Here is a 4,931-nt window from a genome sequence, read left to right on the forward strand (position 1 = left end):
GGGTATAATGATTTTAGATCTTGCTCCCTCCACCTCCCACAGTGACACTGCTGTAGAGGGAGAGAGAGAGAGAGAGGATAGAGAGAGAGAGAGAGAGAGAGAGAGGATAGAGAGAGAGAGAGAGAGGATAGAGAGAGAGAGAGAGAGAGAGAGAGAGAGAGAGAGAGAGAGAGAGGATAGAGAGAGAGAGAGAGAGAGAGAGAGGATAGAGAGAGAGAGAGAGAGAGAGAGAGAGAGAGAGAGAGAGAGAGGGAGAGAGAGGGAGAGAGAGGGAGAGAGAGAGGATAGAGAGAGAGATACATAACAGAGAGGGAGTGCCAGAGACCAGTCACATGTGGAGAGACAGAAACTGGGAGAGAGAAACTGAGAGAGAGAGAGGGAGCAGTTCAAAGAGGAAAGAGAGAGGAGACCAGCCTTCAGACTGAGGAGCTAGCTGTCAAACAATCGCCGGAGTTTACTCCATTTTATTGGAATACATTTTTTTCCGCATTTTGACCAAACCCATACACACATACAGACACTCTCTCTCATACAAAGATAGACACTCGTACATCCTCACACAAGGAACCAGCACATTGGAACACACATACACAGACACACACGTGGACAGACTTTTCCACAAGCAGAGGACCTAGAAGAGGTGTGAGTGTGTGTGACTCTCAGTTTTAATCCTGTGAGTGTGTTTGGAAAACACACTTGCGAGGAGCAGCAGTGAGAGTGTGCGTGTCCATCATTGCGCCTGTTTAGTGTGCGCAACGCAGACTAACTTCACTTTGGACTTGCCCTTTTTCATTCATTCTTTTTCGTGCCTTAAGTAACGCCGTCGCTTGGGACTGAACCTGTGCCCCTCAAACCAGCGGCGCACCTTGTGTTCGCGTGAGTGTCCGGGATCTAGACCTGTGTGTTTGTGTGTGTGTGTGTGTGTTTGGGTCACACCAGTCAGAAAGGCTAGTCATGGAGCTGTGTTGGCCACTGAGGGTGGTCCTAGTCCTACTGTTCGGGACCGCGTCCACCGGAGCCTGGAGAGCATCTCAACCCAGACTACAGTTCACACACTCAGGTAGGAGTACGCCGCTGCACACACACACACACACACACACACACACACACACACACACACACACTCGCGCCGCGTGGTGGAGTCCCAGACAGCGTATTGTTATAACTAGGGCACAGTGTTGGATATACAATAGCCCCCACAACAATACGGTATTGTGATGCTATTAGCGCACATGAGTTAAGATTCTGGGAAAATGTGAAAAACATAATCTTCTCACAATGTATCTGCGTTCGATGGATGGAATGATGCTCTTAATACAATGGGTACACTATTGGTACATAACAAAACAGTACTGCAGTATTGGGAAATAACCCCAGTGGACCATGGGGATAATCTTGAGGCACATGAGCGACTAGTCGTATTACTATCCATACATGAATACATATATTGATATTGTGGTGTTCGAAGCCCTACAGTATTTTGGAAGCCAGACTTTCTCAAAGGGCCAACACCCCTATGTTTATGTTAATTGATCTACCTTCTGTCATAGACATAAACCACCTTGTGGTTCTGCTCATCTTTGGCATGAATAGAAGCCACAGAAATGGAATATGCTCTAATAGGAGAGAAATGCGTGGTTTCGGCTTGCGCCTCTCTCCTATTAAACCATATTCCGTTTCTGAGGTCTCTATTTATGACACACAGATTCACTCCTTCTTGCTCATTTAAATGACTCTCTTCTCTCTATGCGTGGGCTCTGCAACACAACAAACCTTGTTGGAAATCACATGAATCTCAATGTGTTGTCAGATGTGTACTGAAATAGGCCAAGACTCCAAGATCAATATTCCTCACATTAGAATTTGTGTGTGTGTGTGTGTGTGTGTATGTGTGTGGGTAGGGAAGCGTGCGATTCTTTCTGTATGTGTGTTTGTGTGTGGTAGTTTGGGCGGGTCTGGGTGGGGGTGGTTGTGTGTATGTGGGTGTGTCTGTGTGTGTGTGTGTGTGTGTGTGTGTGTGTGTGTGTGTGTGTGTGTGTGTGTGTGTGTGTGTGTGTGTGTGTGTGTGTGTGTGTGTGTGTGTGTGTGTGTGTGTGTGTGTGTGTGTGTGTGTTTCACTGTTGGATATAAAGAGGTTTATGGGGTGCAATCAGCCTTTGTCTCCTCAGCTCTATAGGTGAAGTTTGGGGGGTCTCTGTGTGGCACTTGTTTGGGGTCAGTGTGGTCAAATGCGATGCATAAGGTGTCATTAAAAGGGTTATAGATTATCAGTCTCCCTTTCTCTCTCTCTCTCTCTCTCTCTCTCTCTCTCTCTCTCTCTCTCTCTCTCTCTCTCTCTCTCTCTCTCTCTCTCTCTCTCTCTCTCTCTCTCTCTCTCTCTCTCGATGAAATCCCTTTAATGTTCAGTGTTATCTGCATCACATGCATTCAGCCCGTTTAGATGGAGTGAAGATCAGTCGTACATTACATAAGGCAAGAGTGCATTATCAATGGACATCAGATGAGAAGGCAGAGACGCAGTGCTGATAATGATCATGGGAACAGATTCTGACATCCTCATTGCCCGTGGTGTTGAAGCAGTGTCCTATACCAGCACAATGAGGTCATCAAGTCAGGGTCAGGTGGTTAAAACTAGTGGGGGAGGTCTAAAGTTAATTTGCCTCTATTCATTTTTCTTAGATGTCGTCTTACAAAAAACAACAACATCAACAATAACAAAGACCTCATTGTCTACCTCAATCGGCAGAATGGGGCATAAGGTTCAACAGGAACCATAAGGAACCACTTAGATTTCTCTTAGAGCAGCATTAAATCATCTGCATAGAATAAACATCTGATTTTGCTTCCTCGAGGGGCAAGTCCCTAAGTCTCTCATACTTCAACTGCGATGTTAGCTTATTTATGTATATGTTAAACGATTGTTGGGCTTGGATTACAATGCCTTTGGACTTCCCTGCCTATGGTCTTCAATATTTATATGAATGCACTTCTTTTCGTATTGATTTAATGCTACTTTTCAGCCTTTCAGAATTATTTTTCAGAATTTTTACTTTGTAGCATCTCAACTTGTCACACACATAACGATTCCCCTTTCACGCAATGCTGTATTATACTTTATTTGTATCCTGCCATTGATAATGCTAAGAAGATTTCTGGTGTTTTATAATGATGTGTCTCTCTCCGTCTTTTCTCTCTCTCCCTCTCTCTCTCTGTCTCTCTTGCTCTCTCTCTCTCTCTCGCCCTCATATCTCTATAACTCTCATATCTCTATGTCTATCTATCCCCCTCTCGCCTCTTTATGGTTTCTAAGCTATGGGAGCAGATGCATCGATATGTTAGTGCGGATAACGCCTCAGTGCTGTCCAGATGGCAAAAATATTCCTGCCGTTTGTTTTTTACTACGGTGTGCCATCTGGGGGGTGGGGTTGGCCACGGCTGTAGGCAATCACATTCTGTGCCCCATAATGCACCACCTGTTTGATACCGAGTACCTGAATCCTGTAAAAGAAACCAGTTCACATAACGGGGAGAAAAATCCCATTATGGCAAACCCCCAACCGTCACTTACAATACTACCATCCCCAACCGTCGCAAACAAACTTCAAACCCCGACCGACGCTAACAATCCTCAAAGACGTTATCTTAACCGAATTCGGCCCACAAGTGTAGTGAGAACCGTGAGAAGTGTATGATCAAAAACATGCTTGTGGAATAAAAAGCTTGGATTTTCAGTATGTTTCCCTCCGAATGAAAGGGGTTCAGTAACTTGTCTATAAACTCTCATCCTTTTAAAAACACTGTTTACGACCAGCAGACACTACAGAGGGAGAGCGAGAGAGATTGTCTGATTACATGTTCTTACATAAAGCTAAACACAGGCTGGACCTACAAAGGGCAATGTGATGTGGACTGGAATCCTGTGATCTCAACCTAGAAACCAAAGAGGGCAATTATGCAGAGAGAGAGAGAGAGAGAGGAGAGAGAGGGAGAGAGAGAGAGAGAGAGAGAGAGAGAGAGAGAGAGAGAGAGAGGGAGAGAGAGAGAGAGAGAGAGAGAGAGAGAGAGAGAGAGAGAGAGAGAGAGAGAGAGAGAGGGGGAGAGAGAGAGAGAGAGAGAGAGAGAGAGAGAGAGAGTACAAGAGAGAGAAGGGAGAGATAGGGGAGGGAGGGAGAGGAAGAGAGGGAGGGATAGTGATAGAGGGACAAAGAAGGAGGGAGAGAGAAAGAGGGATGGAGCAGGAAGAGGGATGGAGGGAGAGAGTGAGGGGAGAGAGAGAGATGGAGGGAGGGTTTGGGAGAGAGAGAGATGGAGGGAGGGGGAGACAGAGTGAGAGAGGTCTGGAGAGAGGGAGTGAGAGGGATAGAGCGAGGGATTGAGCTAGAAAGTGAGAGAGGGATGGAGAGAGTGTGAGAGGTAGAGCGGTTCTCATCAGAACATGAGGTGGTCGGAGCTTGGCTCTAATGAAGTTGAAGTGAAGGCTGATTAATGTGGCTTTCATGTGTGTGTGGGTGTATGGCATGTGTCAGTATTAGAGTGGCTACATGCACCTGTGTGTGTGTGTCAGTGTAAGTTCAAGAGCAAGTGCATGGCTGAGTACATGTGTGCTTTGTAAGTGTTTGTGTGCATACGTGGGTGTCGGTTGGTGTAACTCCCTATTTCTGTATATTATTAATGCATGTATGTATACATGGATAGATGGATGTGTGTTTCTGTGGCTAGGTAAATGTGTAGGTGTGTGCGTGTGTGTGTGCATGTGTGTGCGTGTGTGTGTGTGTGTGTGTGTGTGTGTGTGTGTGTGTGTGTGTGTGTGTGTGTGTGTGTGTGTGTGTGTGTGTGTGTGTGTCCTTCCAAGCATTCCCTGCTCTCTTTGTTCCCTCCTCTACTGAGTCCAGTGTGAATGTCTTTGAACAGTGGAGACAAATGAGTCTGAT

At 46.0% G+C, this 4,931-nt stretch overlaps 1 protein-coding gene across 3 annotated transcripts in view; it reads left to right on the forward strand.

The window, feature by feature from the left end:
- Positions 1-256: 256 nt before the first annotated feature.
- Positions 257-4,931, forward strand: part of sema3h (sema domain, immunoglobulin domain (Ig), short basic domain, secreted, (semaphorin) 3H) — a 53,639-nt gene continuing 48,964 nt past the window's right edge. For 2 of the 3 annotated variants that reach the window (XM_056597085.1, XM_056597093.1), the window contains exon 1: positions 258-1,060. In XM_056597085.1, the coding sequence (XP_056453060.1) occupies positions 955-1,060 (106 nt within the window). In that variant the 5' untranslated portion in view covers positions 258-954. Of the gene's footprint in view, positions 1,061-4,931 lie in introns of all 3 variants that reach the window. The other variant, XM_056597101.1, reaches the window with a different exon arrangement.

This window comes from Gadus chalcogrammus, chromosome 1, assembly GCF_026213295.1.
Source record: "Gadus chalcogrammus isolate NIFS_2021 chromosome 1, NIFS_Gcha_1.0, whole genome shotgun sequence".
NCBI classification, from domain to species: Eukaryota; Metazoa; Chordata; class Actinopteri; order Gadiformes; family Gadidae; genus Gadus; species Gadus chalcogrammus.